The 16,856-nt window shown below is 37.5% G+C and overlaps 1 protein-coding gene across 4 annotated transcripts in view; it reads right to left on the bottom strand.

Moving 5' to 3' along the window:
* Positions 1–16,856, bottom strand: part of LPIN1 (lipin 1) — a 51,484-nt gene that overhangs the window by 12,957 nt on the left and 21,671 nt on the right. For all 4 annotated transcript variants that reach the window (XM_072858576.1, XM_072858575.1, XM_072858574.1 and 1 more), the window contains 9 exons: positions 15,857–16,166; positions 14,254–14,347; positions 12,601–12,788; positions 11,343–11,436; positions 9,883–9,952; positions 6,943–7,035; positions 5,459–5,535; positions 3,307–3,451; positions 1,546–1,694 (listed from right to left, as the gene is read on the bottom strand). In XM_072858576.1, coding sequence (XP_072714677.1) covers positions 1,546–1,694; positions 3,307–3,451; positions 5,459–5,535; positions 6,943–7,035; positions 9,883–9,952; positions 11,343–11,436; positions 12,601–12,788; positions 14,254–14,347; positions 15,857–16,166 — 1,220 coding nt within the window. The remainder of the gene's footprint in view (positions 1–1,545; positions 1,695–3,306; positions 3,452–5,458; positions 5,536–6,942; positions 7,036–9,882; positions 9,953–11,342; positions 11,437–12,600; positions 12,789–14,253; positions 14,348–15,856; positions 16,167–16,856) is intronic.

A 16,856-nucleotide genomic window follows, 5' to 3' on the forward strand; every position in this document is an offset into this window, starting at 1 on the left:
TTATTTGGCTAGCGGCAAATGAAAATAAGGTTTTCTGTAAGGTACTGATTGTGATCAGAAGAGGATGATTTTATTCCCCTTTCTTTTGAGATAGGCTGACATGCCCATCCTTGGCCACGTTGTTTTAATTACTCTTGTGCCCCAGCACTTGTCTTCATGGATAAGCTCGTGACCCATAAGGTAACATGGAAGTTACAGCATATAGGCTATCAATCAGACCCGTGTAGTAGGCCAGCCAGTACTAAGCATACTTTGAGGTTTACATTGAGTGTTTTCTAAATAAACCAAATCGACCCATAAGGGAAGTTTATGGGAAATTACAAGCATGAGAAGTGACATTCTAGCTTACTTCAAAATACTTTCTCCACATAAAGCCAGCAGTTGGCCACATATAAAGTATTATGAAATAGTTACACTGCTTTCAATGTATTTCCCGCTTTACATGAGAGAAAATTATTTACACCATAATAACATCTAGAAATTCAAACAAATGAGCACCTCACTTGACTAAGCATTATACAGATACACAGCAAGAAATCCACACCCTGAATATCTTGCATCTTAGAGAGAAAACATTGGGCAGTGGCTTAGGATGGATTTGCAGTGGTATTATAAGGTGAAGTGATTCAGTAACTCTCTGGTCAGCTCAACAGCAGAGAGAAGAGTAGATCCCATTCACTTTATTGAAGCTTGAAAAAACAAAGCGGGGGAATATTAATGTATGTTGGCAGCAAAAAGAAAGTTTGCCCTACAATGGATAAATCACAAGGAAGAAAAGAGTTTCAGTTTAAGTATTTTAATTCACCTCAAATTGCTCTTGGAAATTATTTTTCCTTGTTCTTTTTTCTAATTAGATATAGCTAAGTTTTATTTTGAAGGAAATTGATTTTGAAACAAATCTAAGCATTCCATTTTAAAAGGTCAAAAGAAAATGCTCATATTTTTATTATTTGTTTCCCTGTTCCACATACAATTGTTTTCCCCAGTGTTAAATAAATGAATAAAAATCAGTGACCAAATCGTTTTGGTCACTCCAAAATTGTGGATTTTACCCAAAGTACTAATCTGAAACTTTCCATCAAATTCTAATTCTGACATTGATTTTGGGGTCTTGTCTTCTAAATAATAATGCCTCTCACTGGAATGCCTCAGTAATGCCTTTTAGAACAGAATTCATGTGTTTCTTCTTTTTAATGTAGCCAGTGTACTTCATAAGTGTGATGCAGCAAAAAGGTTATGATTTTGCAGAAGGTCCTCCAATATTATTGTACATGCTATCATGAAACACCAATAGGTGACAAATAATGGGAACATACGGCATGTGTCTTTATGAAATTAAGAATTCAGCTAATGCTTCTTGCATTGTTTGAAAGCCAAATTAAAAAAAAAAACCCACACACTAGAAAAAACACCCCCCACACACCCCCCCAAACACTACAATATGACGATTCTGTGATTCAAAATTCCCTGTTAATTACTTTTTCCCTTTAGTCTAAAGGACAACTTGTCCTTGCAGATAAAGCCTCTCCCTGTTCATGAACTCACCGTGTGATTGTTCCATCAATGTCAGAAATAACAACTTTATCATCCCAATTCCATAGGTAAATGGTGCCTTCACAGCGGCAAGTGCCTTGATACTGTGTTGTTACACTAAAGGTCACATCATTGGGGCCATTCTTGAGCTTTAAGCTTTTCTGCAAGACATTATCAGCAAGATAATCAACTAACTGAGCATGGGAAATGGACACAGTGCAAACAAAGCCACAGATGATCACGGTGTTGGTCACACTGAATCTTACTGCTTTCAGCAGAGCTATTGTCTAAACAATGATAGCGGAGGTTTGCCCTGTGTGGTGTACATTAGGCATTGATTTACAGAGCAGAACAAAACAAACAAACAAATTCATGTTTCACAGTCAGGGATATAAACAAAAAAAAAAAATCCCCAAAAGTTCACATAAACAATAGCAAATTATAGAATAAGGACTATTCTATGGTGGTTTTCCATTCTGAGATATAGATACATATGCAGAGAGAAATGTGGGTAACTAGAGTTCATGGAATTCCTTAAGAGTGTTTATACGGGGATTTGTGTTCCGTGGTATTACACATCTTTCCTATAATAACTCACCTCTCATACCATATGACCTCTTACTCTTCAGTCTCCACCAAATTTCCTTAACTCTTCCACTTCCCTCCCACTGTCTCCTGTGTCACTTAGCGACACGCTGGGCAAGAGACTACTGGTTTGATTTTGTTTGTGGACCTAACCATTCATTTTCACAAAATCTGCAGGAGTTTAATACTTTAAGTGTCTCTTTTTCTTAGTTATATTTCACTGCAATTTTTCAATTAGTTAAAAAGCAAAAAGGAGGTGGGAATGCAGAACAACTGATGAGCCTCACCCACTGTTTCATCAAGAAACCAATCTAAAAGTAGTTTTAGCTTCAGCTAATTTCTGCAAGGTTTCTGAATCTGAAAAGTAACAGTATATTAGTGTAACCCTTACTTTCTGTTTGCTATACAAAATTACCAACACATCCCACCTGTCTCTTGGGAAAAATTCTACATTTCTTACAAACTATTCAGGCAGTGAGTGATGGGCTGTTTAATGCTTTACGCCTTGCGTGGGTTTCCTTCAGAAAACTAATTGGCTGTAGATAAGATGACAAAAAGTATTTCCCTAGAGTAGTCCATTTTTCCAGATCAAATTGGAATATGGAGAACACAAAACTGTAAAAGTTTTGTCACCATTAGTCAAAACACCTCTGTCACAGAGGAAGAGAACTGGCTCCCAACAAATTAATAGCCTGGCCTCACAGTAAATTCACAAGCAGCTCTTTCAGAAGTTACTAACAGGAAACTGTATTTATGTAAAGTGTGACTGTCTGCCTATGAATGAGGGGAAAGGAAAGGAGAGAATTAAAAAAAAAACACAAACCCACCACAAAACAAAACAAGAGAGAGCCTGTGGGTTGACATATACACATTATACATATTACAAAAAGGACGTGGTTCCAGTATACTTATTCAGGTTACAAATACATACTTTGGAATTTAATTTTTATATTTTTCTAAATGGCATCCCATGTCTCCCAATCTCTAAACCCCAGCACTTGCTGCAAGGTACAACATTCATGCTTAATACCGAAAAGATAAGGGAAAAGATTTTTTTTTAAAATATAGTAAAAGAGAGAATTAAATGCAAGATGTAGGAGATAATTAAGCTTTGCAAGCCTGAATAACAGTATTGTTCATGTTGTATTAGAAATGACATTTCAGGACAAGGATGTAAAATTAACTCACAAGCTGGTCAGAAGTGAGCCGAAGTGTTTTTTTGTAACTGATTCCAGACAATAATGAGAGATGACTTGAGTTGGCTTGTAATGACCCGAGGTTTTGTTTGGCAGCTCTAGGGTCTTCATCACTTGAAGAAGATTCATCTTTTATTCTGGAACATTGCACACACCGAAAATGATGCTATCATGTCAGTAAATGCATCTCAGTATCCATTAAAAATGCATTAACAGTGAGTCACCAAAGAAGTCATTGATTCTCTGCTCCTAAGTACTGTCTCACAGGAGGTCACTCACATCATGGCTTTAAATATATCAATGAAGTGCTGAATTTTCATTCACGCATGTTCCCCATTATTCATACTTGGATTGTTCTAGCCATTCACTTGTCTATAAGCTAGTTTTCATTACTTAAATTTAATGGATGTAAATTAATGTGCCATGTTGACTCAAAAATCTCATAGTGGTAAAAAAAAAAACCAACCCATTAGATACTGTAACTACAAAAATTGCTTAGTTCTCAGATGAAGGAAGAGCAGTTTGTTATACTGGCTTTCTTTTTGCCCCTTTGCCCCCTCCCCCAAATAATTTATCAATTAATAGAAAAAATACAGGTGATGGAAATTGTATTATAGAAAGTAACTCCTCCTTCTCTTTCAATGAGCAACTTTAGATCAGTGGATTATTCTTTTCCAGGATTTGCAGGATTACCCCATTCAGGATATGATGATGAAAAGTCATAAAACCTGAGCTCCTTTACACAGTTCTGTTTAAATACACGAGTGTAATTTTTTTTTCTGCTACAACCATTTTTTCAGAAATTTGTTAAGGATATTTTTCTTCAGAGAGAAAGTTTTCCTAACAGTAAACAAATCTGTCACCTTAGGTGGAAGGTAAAATATCCTTTCAGATCCTACAAATCTCATCAGAATTGCAGCTCTTATGTCAATCACACCTGGATGTTGTTTGATGTTAGGAAGTCTTGACCCAATATCAAGATACTGCATGTCATGACTAGCAACATTTAAAAGCCTATCTTATCCTTTGTAACATCGGATCTCAAAAGCTTTACTCAACATCCCACTTGTCGCATTCTGCTTGCGAGCAATAAATTCTTAATGACAGATTTCTAAGGTCAGTTAAAATTTAAACAAAGAACACCAATCTAGTCTGCACTAGCACTTTAAAGCTTATCTTTAAACAACCGTGTAAGAAACAACAGACCTAAATGTCACTTCTCATCCTTAAAAGGAAAAATCAGCCTTTCCGATTTATTCTGTGGTACTCTCAGAGAGGCACCTGAGATAACAGCTAGTTTCCTACAGAATGAGGACTCCTCCTTCCAGCACATTCTCCTGGACTGCAACTGCTGACTTCCAGAAAGAATGACAGTTAATGCCTTTTTGTTTCATAAATGTGATCCTTGAACTTAATGAGCATAAAGCATATTTGAATCTGGCCCTTTTCAGCTCTAAGTGCAGACAGCACACAGACGGGCTGTCTTTACGTTAAGATCTGTATGTACAGCACAGGGGCAGGGTAGGAGACCTGCCTCTGGCTAACTCATCCCTGCAAAGCATCTTAAAGCTCATCATACGGAACCCTCCTGAAGGAGAGATTCCGGACACACAGTATGATTAGTTTGGAGCACAAGAAGGAAGAGACTTCTGCAATTCTTGAAAGAAGTAATAGAAAACCATGACTATTGACTGTGAAAAAAATTCTGGAAAGTCTTAGGCCCTCGAACTTCCCAAAATATACAAGAACAAATTAAGTTGTCAGGCCATAAATATAAGTAAATCAGAAATTTTAGCAAACGGGATCTGACAACAGCATAGGGTCATCTCTAATGTTCCCTTGAAAATTCTAGAGAGGTACGTATAGCTTTGTATAACCGCTCCAATTATTGTTTGTTTTCAAGGAGCTAGAATGTGTGTCACGGAGCTGTCAGCCAAACCACAGAAATGCCACAGTGCACTCACAAGGTCTGCAACCCTACCATGGGTAGGGCCTTTCTATCTGCACTTATTTGGTGCAATGAATAACAAATTAAACATATTTCACTGATACAGTATTTCTTTGTTCAAATATAAGAGGTAGCTTGCTTTCATTTTTAAATGGTAGCTCCTGCTCATTTCAGGTACACATAATTTTTGGGGTACCTGTTTGCCATGCTCATCTGTGAGGAGTCTTCTCCTGTAAGTCCACTCCCACTCATACCTTGCTCTGGCTTTGTTTCCTGTAAAAATACAAGTATGAGAAGCTGTGCATCTGTTGGGCAGAGAGCAAAAGTTTTTAGAAAAATATTTGAAAACCACATTCTATCTTGTACAGACTTGGCAAAAGTCAACAGCATGTTTGTTTCCTTTGCTTGTAGGCAAAGTAAAACTTCATGGTTTTCTTAAAGAATAAAGGCTAAACAAAGAACTAAAAATTGCAAATATAAAACTCAGAAGAAGAATTAAGATTTCGTTTTGCATGGAAGAGGCACAGAAATGCCAGATTTCACATCTAGTACTGCTGAAGTTCTGGGATCAATCCCATAACTACTCAGTTCATGCACCTCAAATAGCTAGATTTCACCTGAAAAAGCAAAGTATGACTCAGAGAAGAAAAAAAAATACAATTAACTTTCACAGAATCATTAAAATCTTTAATCCAATAAAACTTTCTAAACTGCTTTTACCTTGAGTAGATGCTAAGCTCCATCAATTTCATGCCACAAGATTTTTAAATAGTGAATAATTTTATGAGACACCCAAACAACAACACTTCCCCTTATCCATTTATAGCTACCACAGCTCAAGAGATAACTAAATACTTCCACTCAGAGAGAAATTCTAAAAACTTCAGCAAACTGTAAAAATTAAAATCTTGTGCTCTGAAGGCCATACCCACAGATCAGTACAATGGTTATTTCATACAAGGCTTAAAAAGTTCATCGACTGAGGCACAACCATAAAAATGTATTAGAAGTCATTTTCTCCCCTCAAGTGCTAATGCTTCAGTAGTATAAATTAATATGAAGAGGTTTTATTAGCCAGCTTTGAAGATTAAATATGTCTAGACAGGAGATCAATACATTTCATATAAAGTTTTGCTTTTTTCACTGTTCTTTAATGTTCATCCATGGCTTTAAGACTGTTACCACAAACTTTTAATGCTCAGAAAGTAAATTCAAAAAAGACTTCAAAACTAATATATAGTCAGTTTTCCATCTTAGGTTTTGCTAAATTTTACAGCTCACACTACTCATAAATATGCCTGTTCTTCAACTATCAAAAGAAAGCTGCAGAAAGGTAGGTAATCTGCACAAAAACACTGAATTAGTGGCACAGCTCTTCGATTCTAGGTTCCCAAACACAAATTTAATCCATTAGATAATACTGCCTCAGGTTTGTGTAATGAAAATAAATGCAGAACCAAAACACTGCAGGCAAATGTTTCAGGTAGGGTTTGATCCAAAGCTTTCTGAAGTCAAAAGAAGTCAGACTTTAGACCCTGTTTAAACATCTTTTAACATGTATACCCTCAGTCAACCGAATATTGAGTTACTCTTAGAAGCAAAGGTCTGAGGGATGAATATGGAGGTATCCAGCCTTCCCACTGCAACCAGAAGGAAACTCTGCTTGCTTCTTAAACTTACCTCTTTAATAGTGCTGTTCCTCCCTCGCCATGAAAACCACCACCTTCCGCCTTTTTTGGGCATCTTGTCCCTCATTATAGATTCCACAGTAGCCTGTGATAAATGGATGGTAACATAAAAAAAACCCAAAACAAAGGACAACCTGATATATGTAAATGAAAGAAAGTACCAAACACACAATTTTAACTGATAATAAATAGAATAAAAGTAAACATACTGTCTGTGGACCATAAATTCTACTAAAGCAAAATCTAATGGTATCCAGAGCTGCTCTGAAGTAACTTAAGCATGAATACTTATGGTATTTTTAAAAGGAAAATGAAAAAGACATAAAATCAAAGAAGAAAAAAAAGCATAGATATTAGTATAATGTCTAGAATGGAGGACCTACTGTTTTTAAGTTGCTTAGTGCAAATTATATTTAAAAAAAAATAATAAATCACTTCCTGAAGGAGCTCTCATGCAGAACAGTAACAAACCCACATGCAAGATGGTTATTCTCATTTTAAAAGTTCATATTTAATCACCAGTTTGGAAAAAAGCAAAGAAGTTACTAGTTTTTATGAGCTTAGTATGATGCTATGAATTTGACTGACAATGTTAGAACTGGTTTTTTTAAACCCTGGCTACTTTTCATTGGTTATATATACTAGACCTCAGTAGAGAAAAGTTTCTTTCAATACCCGTAATGACGGGAGCCTTATGCATTGTAACAAGGAGAGCTGAATTCTTTCACTCAGAGAGCAAGCAAAAGACGAAAGGGGAAAATATTACAGTAAAGGTGGCCGCAATGTTTGGTACGCCCTAGAATAGCTTAGCCACTGGCCTTCTGAGATGATAGCCTCCACTGTAAGCAAAGTCACCAAAATAAAACTGTGACGCTGATTAGTGATTTTTAAAAAAATAATCAATGATTCCAAGAACTCTTAGCAGTTAAGAGAGAGGGTTGAGTTCAGCTAATGTATGGGACAATGCATCCCTTTTCTCAGTTTTCCATAGGTTCTCTTCACTATACTATCTAAAGTATATAAGAAAAGAAAGAAATGACAGAGGAATAAAGTTGAGCAAATAAGCTGAGAACTTTTTAAACAAAAATAAGAAAAACAAGGAGCAGATGGAGCTACTGAGAATGGAATGCCACTGTTGAGAACAACGGCTACAATTTAAGGAGGTTCTCAAACATACGGACATCGAGCAGAAGTCCTATTGACTTTTAGTGAGATAATTCACATGCTTACAATTAGACGTGGTTAAGTGTATTTTGCAGAGCATGAGTGATCTTTTTGCAAAAAGTCAAATTTTCAATCACTTCATAAAGCCTGTTTTGCTAAAGTATCTTAGTATTTCAATTCCTTAGTTCCATTATTACAGCAAATCAAAACTCTAATTAATAGCTAATTAAGAAAACCAGTAGGATGACTGGTAGAATAAGTGAGAAATTTTAGTTTCAGAGGTACAGTTCAGCCAAGTAAACCTTCCCAGTCATACAGACTGTTCCAACTATATATACTGGCTTCTCCACTAAATTAATTGCACTGTCTAGAAAGTTATCAGCGTTCAGAATATAAGTTAACTATTAAAAAAAATGAACACACTGAATTTCACACTCATAGAAGACTTTTCTTAACTGATACCCTATATGAATAATGGCGTAACCATAACACTGTTGAAAGAATTGCCATTTCCCTTAACTTAACAGCAAAAATATTTCATACCAATTCTTTCCATTTACCCATCCTAGGCAAAACCCAAAACATCTGGCTCAGGTATCAAAGTGTTTAATTAAAAATGCAGTTACCTTGCATTATCTTTATTGCCACTGAAGACCCAATAGGCACCTATCAAGGTCTGAATCACTCTGTGGAATTGCCCAACAAATACAGAGTAGGATAACTATACAACTTCTGTAGGCATTTGAGTTCCATGGGACGAATCCCACCTTTGATGATTACTAGAATATTTGCGGTAAAGCACAAAGCATCCGGCTCTGGGACATCCTTGAAATTCAAGCCAGGTTTACCAGATGTTTGGGAATTTTAGGATCAATTTACTTTATACTGGGATGCTACCAAGGCAGTTATGCATGACTGCATACATAGGTAATGTGGCACTAAGAAAGAACACAGTGGTAGAGAGTATTCTGGGCTTTGAAGAAATTTTTATTCCACATTCATGGCAATAGAGATAGCATTTGAATTCACATAGATTAAACCCAAAGACATGTGAAGTGCTGCAAATGGCAGAAGGAAAGTTTAGGTTCCAAAATGTATTAAATCCATGGCTAACCAGGATACAAAATAGTGCCAATGGTGATACTACTTCTTTATATACATTTACAGTAGTGTGTATTTCTCTCCTGAGCATCTATGTGGCACCAGGTCACGTGGAATTAGACTAAATTCATCAATACATTTAATATAAGCCAACATATATAGCTGTCACATAGTCGTAGCTATCTGCTACTACCTACCTGGGTTGGTTATGAACAACCAACCGAGAAATAGAAAACTAGCAAGCTACAGGTCTTCATTATCTAGTAGTTAAAGCTTACTCACTGAGGCTAAAATTCCTGGTCTCTATTTTTATTTGATAATATATGCTGTATACATATAAAATAGAAAGCAGTCACCAAGTATTCAGCTACAGCAAACTCTAACATGGGTCAACATAATTTATGTTTACAATCCATATTAATGAAGGAAAACAGGAAGTTTTCCTTTTTCAAAATATTTGTAAAGATCTTAGCTTAGCAAATAAACGCTATTGACAGATCAAATATAGTCCTGCTTATTTAGCCCTTAGTGTAAGCTGGATGAATGGTTATGTGTGGATAGATATTACTGACGTGCAGTATTCTCTTGTAACAACCTTCTTCCCTGCCTTAATAAACAGCAGAATGTCACAACTCCTCCTCTGATCAACCTTCATATTCAATCTCACCTTTGGCAAAGGTTTCTGGAATGCCTGCATTGCCAGCAGAAGGGGACCAGCTGTTGTCCAGTTGTAGTACCTGGGCATGCAAGAGAGACGATTAGTGCATTTTGTAATCCCGAGGTTCCAATTCACAATCTACCTAGTATTTATCATCTGGCAGGTTAAAGCCCTGAAGCCTCTTTAGCACAAGTCAAACTCTAGCCTGCACCAGTAACAGCAGACCCACCTTATTCCACAGTATGTTCACAGGTATTTACAGCATATACTTTTCAAGGTATGCAAGGGAAGCTAGGTCCTTAAGAAGAAAGTGTATTTGTCGTACATTCCTCATGTCCTTACTATACTTCATTATCACAGCATAAGCTACATTTTTTACAAGCTGTTTTCACTGTTTTTCCATCAAGGAGCGTCATAAAAGTTAGGGGCCATAGTCTGTAGGATGTCAAGCTTTTGCTATTATGTGCTGAACATGGGTCAACTCTTGTTACCCAGTAAGACAAATACAGTGTTATCATCCATCTGTCTAGGGAAGCTGAAGCTCACATGACATCCAGAGAATACGACAGTAAGATCCTCACTAAGTACTCCTCTCTTCCCAACATATCAGTAGGCAGGTAAACGTTACCATCAAATTCAGAGAACTATGGCAGGGAAGCAGTAAGTGATTCACCTCAGACCACAGAGAGGGTCAGGTATGAGGCCGTAACATACACGATACAAACTATCACATAAGTATGCACCAGGCATGCCAGATTTGTATGAGTGATGTCTATGACTAAGGGCAGCCTAACCTCTAAGTGCAGTACAATGCTGTGATCTCTCCTCTACTCTGTAACATTGTATGCCAGGTGCAAGGAGCTCTCAAGTTAAAACATCCTCCAAAAAGCTGCATCTGGCATAGACCATAGTGCTGCGCTGCTGCCAGCAATGTAAACATATGAAATAAGGTCTTATTCTTGCAGAAATACAAGTCTCATACTTGGTGGGTGAAATTTAACAAGTCTTGAAAAGCAATGCCTCCATAGAGACATATTAGCAAAATATTCAGTATATACAGACAAACTTCTGGGTACAGAGTACTTGCAAGCAGACTGCCATATCCCTGTAAATATTAATTATTCAAACTGGCTCAGGGCAAGCCTTAGCAAGTTCACATCCTATTCCATTTTTACTCTGCCAATTGAGTGTGAACACTATTAGCATTTAACACTAGCTTCTTGAAATTCAAATTGTGTCAGTTAGCTGTAACAGGTCATCTGAAACTGCTCTTTACTTTCAATTTAAAGGAGGAAAGGTAACTAGAAGAGCCTGAATTCACTAGAGAGTTTACTCTTTCTGGATGAAACTAAGCTATGAACATTCAAAACCTATTTTTCAGCTATGGTTAAACCGATCTAATGCACTGAAGTGCCACAGAAGTGTTTTTGTTACAACAGTAAAATACTTTTTTCCTGAAATATACTTACTTATTTCCAATCTTAACCACAAGGTTAGGGTCATCAATGATAGCAGGATTGTCCACAAACTGCTGATACGTTACAGCATGTTCTAAGAATTCTTCTGTGGGGGGAAAAAATTACACATGTAAAGCATGCATTTCTAGATGCCTGGGATGGGCCAACCTAAACCTCTTAGCATCTCTCAAACACATAGATTTCACATTCAGGGTCAGCCCTTCATTACTAGGGTGCTGAGATTAGCAGTAATACAGAAGCAAGGTGTTCACAGACTCCTAATCTCAGAAGATGCTGAGGGCTTCTTTGTTAGCTGGTGGGTGTCTTTCCTGTTCAAAATACAAGCTAAATGAAAGCTCAGGGATGGAACTGTGAGGGACGAAAATCAGGCTTCTAAACAAGGCAAGGAAGTACTTTGTCATGCTTTTCACTGATCCTCTGTCCAAGTTAGGAACAGGAACTGATAGGCTTAACGTATATGTAAACCCAGAGCCAGAAACTTAATGATCACTTGTAAGGCCTACAGCAAAGTGAAAATGTCTATGAATAAATACCCTTTCCGGTTGTGAGTCCGGTTGTGAAAGGAGTCACCAGTTGTGACTCCTTTCACAAAATCTATGTAATTTACAAGTGATTCAGATAACAATACAACTCCAGTAAATCACAGTATGTTTGAAATGTTTTAATAACTAGCTTCTGAACAGCAATCAGTGTAGCATCAGGCTCATATGATTTTATGATGCCACATTACTCCAGAAAGTGCAAGTCTTAGCGCATTTATCTTCACATTACACAGCTGGAAGTTTAAGGCACAGAGCATTGTAAGTAATTTATCCAAAAGTCACACAAGAAACTGGAGGTAGAGCAGGAACTCAGGTTAAAGTTTCTAACTCCCCCTCCTAGCGTCCCCATTTACAGACCACCTTCTTCATTCCTGACACCTCCTAGCTATATACTGTACCAAGGGGCAAAAGTACTATTAACACTATTGTGATAGAAAATGTAGTACTATCAGGAAACAAAAATACCAATAAGATACTTTCAAAAAATTTATTATATAGTGGATTATTAAAATATGTTAAAAATCGTAAGTCCTATGTAAGTTTACTATTCTAAGTATGAAAAATTCTAGGAAACATCATTACAGGGACAGTATTTATCCTCTCAACACATTATTGAGTACAGCCACAGGAGGGCACTGCTTCCTCGGTCTAGGATGCTAAAACTTGGCTGACAGCACATATCTGTAATTCAGAAAGTCATTCTGTACCTTTGGTTATTTCTTTGTTGTCGGTAAGGCCTCCACAGAGAGAAATGGCAATGGAGGGCAAATCTCGAATACCATCCAAGGTGCTTTCAACTCCACTGTCAACACCTGAGCTCCCAACAGACTGCGGAGACTGGCTGGCAGACCGCAGCCCTGTGTCGTTCGTGTTCTTGCTTTGGACATTATCCCCGCTGGAAAAGAAAAATCAGGAATTCAGTCTTCATATATTCATTCCCAAATTTGCTCCCTTCAACAAGCATTGTTTACGTCTGACACACACTTAGGAGAAGAGAAAGGGAGAGAGAGAAAGGGAGAGAGAGAAAGGGAGAGAGAGAAAGGGAGAGAGAGAAAGGAAGAGAGAGAAAGGAAGAGAGAGAAAGGAAGAGAGAGAAAGGAAGAGAGAGAAAGAGAAAAGAGAAATTTGCTTGGTTTTGCCATAAAATTTAAACAAAGTAGTATAGGCCTCATGTACCCTTAAATATTAGATTGCTTCTACTTACTTGCCTAAACTAGGCATGTATAATTATAGCTTTACTTATTTAAAAGAGATAGGAAATATAAGACAATAAATGGTACTATCTTAGCAGACAAAATAATGCTACTATAAGCAGAGTTTATACGAGTAGAATTATTCCCACACAGGAACAAGAATATACATATTAGTTTATTATTTAATTTATATTAATTATATAAACTGATAGCTAAACCCAAAATAAAGGATGTGTATGTTTGTATATTTATATGTCACGTATATACAAATAAAATATGTTACATATAAACTACTAGGATTAAAATTTTAAGAAACAATAAATCATTATACCCACTTAAAATCTGTGTATAGATGAGATAATTTTTACAAAGTGCAGGCTCATCAAACCCTGCTTTCTATTCCAGATATATATGAATGCATTTGAGAAAGGAAATTTCAATCCAACTTTTTTTTTCGATATTACTAATCTTTCTCAGTTTTATTGAAATGCTAATATTACAACAGCTGAGTTTAAGAAAGAAAGAAAGAAAAATAAAATATGCAAGCTACGTTAGTCATTTGACTAAAGTCATTGAGCAACAACTAGAGTATGCTGTGGAAAGAGGACTATAAATGTTATAAGAGGCTCTAATTAAGATTGGAACAAGCTGGAAATTGTATGTTCAGGGTGGAATATTTTCATAAATAAATCTGTCATGTGTCTTCCAAAAATTATTTTCTAACATTCATATTTATAGGTGATCACCCACAGTAGAACAACATTAGAGCAATAATTTTGTGCTAATACTGTTAACAGTAAGATATGTTCCTCACGGTAATAAGCAAGGACATGGGGATAAATATATCCCAAAGCCAATTGCTCTCCCAGGGCATGTGAGTAACACTCACAAGCATCAGTGTACATTACATAACAACCCACAATCAATGTATGATGCTTAATTGACCAAAATAGAAAATCAGTTTAAAGCACACTTCTCAGGCCCAAATGCAGAGCCTTCCAAAAGCTCTAATATTCCTCTCTACAGAGTTTTATTTTCCTTCTGCCTTCAGCTCTGCTTGGACTCTGAAAAAGAGGTCTTATCTGGTTGGCAATGAAGAGTTTGATCTAAATCTGGAAGGTGACAAGAGCTCTTTAAATAGTAAAAATATAAGCAAAGAACTTATACTTCTTGGGGAAATAAAGTGCAGCAACTTCTGGATCCATGTCAGTGAGGTCATCTAAATAGACACCATCAGCACCAAGATGCCGGCTTCGTTTGTCTGTAAGGGACGGCACAAATAAGCCTATTAATGAGCATTTTCTGAATGACAAGCCAGAACTGTTATTAGCGTTCAACTATTCATTTTAAGATTGAGAAACCAGACAAGTTACAACAGTCTGTGAACTGTATTTGTATAAAATGGTACTGCCAAAAATTTCAAAACAAGTTGCTCATATACATTTTTCAGACTTTAAATACACAAAATAGGACAGCAGAGGACCAGTTTTGAGATATGCTAAAGCCTCCCTATCCCAGACAAAACCACTGGGAATTAGAAGTCAGTGGTCACTGTAGGAAAACAGTAAAAGGAAAACTTTCTGAGTATTTGCATAGGCCTATTATCACAGTAAGGCAATCGGAGCATTTAATCTCTGAGAACTAATCTTCAATCCCCCCTTGCAAAAACACAACAGACTACACTATAGTCACTAATACACTGTAACCGGCTTGTTAGGGAGATAAGTCACTGTTTAGCACATACAACTGATGTGTTGCGTATGCACATGCATTGCAGGGGACAAGACAACCCTCCTAGGTCTTGCACTAGTACCAACACACAGAGTCACCGCTGTCCTGTTGTTTCTGGTACGTCCAGACAAGTAACCACTGTAAGGCCAAAATCTAATTTGGAATTCATTCTAAAACCCATGGACTTCTCACTGTCCCAATTTCCAACATCAAACATCAGAAAAACAATCAGAAAAAAAAAGTTATGTAAAGACTGAATTGTAAGCAGAGTAACACTGTCATTTTTGTCTTCAAAGACAGTGGAATGCATGGGGAAGTGGCTAAGAAACTTGTATGTTTACTGATTAAAGCAGCTGCACAAACTAGGCTTATATAGGGCTTACGTAATTATAGAATAATCAGAGCTCTAAAACATAACATTGGTAAGCAAATAAATTTCATGAGAAGATTGTAACACTTATTATAAAATACCATGGATACAGAGCCCAGAACTTAAGAAGTAGAAAAGCAGACAGAGTTATATTTCACAAATTCAGGACAGGACGCATACCACACAGAACTGAAATTGCTTGTGTGAAACAAAAGCACCTTATTTTACAGCAAATCTGTTGGTTGTGCAGAAGACACACTACAACTTTGTACTAGAGCAGAGAGGTTCCACAATTACCAGCGACACATAACAACTCAGAATGTAGTCAGAGCAGGTGAACCAGCAGATCTACAGTGTGCTTGTACCAAAAAGTGCAATCTCTGAATCTGTCAAATATGGATGAATTTGGAGCAAGTTTTGCAGTCTTGCTTATACACACAGAGCTGCCAAAAATCCCAGAGCAAGGAGAATCTTCTATCTTACTACTTGGCTCCTGCAAAAAGCCTGCTGCACAGCTCAGATTTTGAAGGTTCTTTCCAAAGCTTATCCTTTCCAGATTTGAAAGTGCCTTCAGGGCACAGATTAATTTATATGACAACGGGGTGCTTTATCACCATGAAATTCAGAGACAAAATCATACATATAAAAGTGCAGAATCAACAGCTTTACCTTTCTTTCTGGAAGGGGAATCTGTCTTGCCAGCTGGTTGGGCTAAGCAAGCTGCGGCTTGTTTTATTTCTTCATTGGCAGGCAAGGTTGGTACAGCTGCTCCTGGAGACTCTATCTCTGGCTTATTTGCCTCAGCTGGTAAGGGTTCACTTTCATCAGCAGTTGCTGCATCTGCTTGTCCAAGGGCAGGTAGAGGAGACACAGTGTTAAATTCCTCTATAGGAGAACTTTGGATGACCCGAAAGTGAGTGCTTTCAGAAGGATTTACATCCACTATGCTGGGTTCCTTTGCTTTGAGCAGAGAACTGGCCTGCGAGAAAAAACAAACAGATTGCTATAAAGAAAAGCTCTTAAAAAATGCAACAGCCAGAGTTTAACCTGTTCTGTTCACTCCAGTGAGATCAGATTCTCAAGGTAACCAACTACAGCAGAAAGCCACCACTGACTGAGGTAGAGACTACAGTGTACAAATCATAGAATCAGTAAGGTTAGAAAAGACCTTTAAGATCATCGAGTCCAACCCTCAACCCAACATCTCCATGCCTACTAAACCATGTCCTGAAGTGCAACATCTACACGTTTTTTGAACTCCTCCAGGGATGGTGACTCCACCATGTCTCTGGGCATCCTGTTCCAATGCTTGATCACCCTTTCAGTAAAGAAATGTTTCCTAATATCCAATCTAAACCTCTCCTGGTGCAACTTGAGGCCATTTCCTCTCACCCTATCACTTGTTACTTGGGAGAAGAGACCAACACTCACCTCAATACAACCTCCTTTCAGGTAGTTGTAGAAAGCAATAAGGTCTCCCCTCAGCCTCCTCTTCTCCAGACTAAACAACCCCAGTTCCCTCAGCCGCTCCTCGTAAGACTTGTTCTCCAGACCCTTCACCAGCTTCGTTGCCCTTCTCTGGACATGCTCCAGCACCTCAATGTCCTTCTTACAGTGAGGGGCCCAAGACTGAACACAGTATTCGAGGTGCGGCCTCACTAGTGCCGAG

This window comes from Ciconia boyciana, chromosome 3, assembly GCF_034638445.1.
Source record: "Ciconia boyciana chromosome 3, ASM3463844v1, whole genome shotgun sequence".
NCBI classification, from domain to species: Eukaryota; Metazoa; Chordata; class Aves; order Ciconiiformes; family Ciconiidae; genus Ciconia; species Ciconia boyciana.